Source organism: Loa loa (genome assembly GCF_000183805.2).
Source record: "Loa loa unplaced genomic scaffold supercont3.4810, whole genome shotgun sequence".
Taxonomy (NCBI): Eukaryota; Metazoa; Nematoda; class Chromadorea; order Rhabditida; family Onchocercidae; genus Loa; species Loa loa.
In genome coordinates, this window is record NW_018112986.1 from 1 (window position 1) to 683 (window position 683).

Genomic DNA, 683 nt, shown 5'->3' on the forward strand with positions numbered 1-683 from the left:
ACGAATATACGAAATATATTATTTATGCATATGGTACAGTTGATAGCAATTGTCGTACATTTGCTGTTAGCGTTGTGCTTCGTGCTGTTAATAGTTTCATATTGTCACCATCTTTTGTTTGCATCTCTTCCATACTTTGTAATACCTCCAGAAGTGATTTAAGCATCTGTAAAAAACTTTTTATTCCACCTAACCTACCGTAACTTTTTGTATTTTTTATCAAATCATTTCGAAATTAATGGAATAACTTAAGCATATTTCCACTTAAAAGAAGAACAACTGGAAAAATTCGTCATTACTTATTAAATAATTAGGACCATATCATTGCTAGATTACCTTATCAAATGATTGAGATCATGTCACTTGCATGTCATCTAATAAAAACACATTTACTTATGCAAATATTTAAATTCTATTTACGTACATATCTTTAATAATAACTTATATGCTTGAACCAATATATAAAATAAGATGGTGTATTTTTTTTAGTATGACTTTTTCCAGTTAGAATTTAAATAAATTTAGTGGTGACAAAAAAAAAAAATAAAAAGGGAGGGATTGTTATCGATCTGTCTTCTAATTACGCACAATTGTTGAGTTTGAGATTTTGCTGAGTTATTTTCTCTTTCACCAATAAATACGGTAAATTTTGATTGGCTAAATCTGGAGTAATCCAGTAAAAG

At 28.3% G+C, this 683-nt stretch overlaps 1 protein-coding gene across 1 annotated transcript; it reads right to left on the reverse strand.

The window, feature by feature from the left end:
• Positions 1-22: 22 nt before the first annotated feature.
• Positions 23-369, reverse strand: LOAG_16212 (hypothetical protein; the record flags this gene model as incomplete). The annotated part of the gene is made up of 2 exons (XM_003151700.1): positions 23-166; positions 364-369. The coding sequence occupies 2 exons, from the start codon at positions 367-369 to the stop codon at positions 23-25; spliced, it is 150 nt and encodes a 49-aa protein (XP_003151748.1).
• Positions 370-683: the final 314 nt, after the last annotated feature.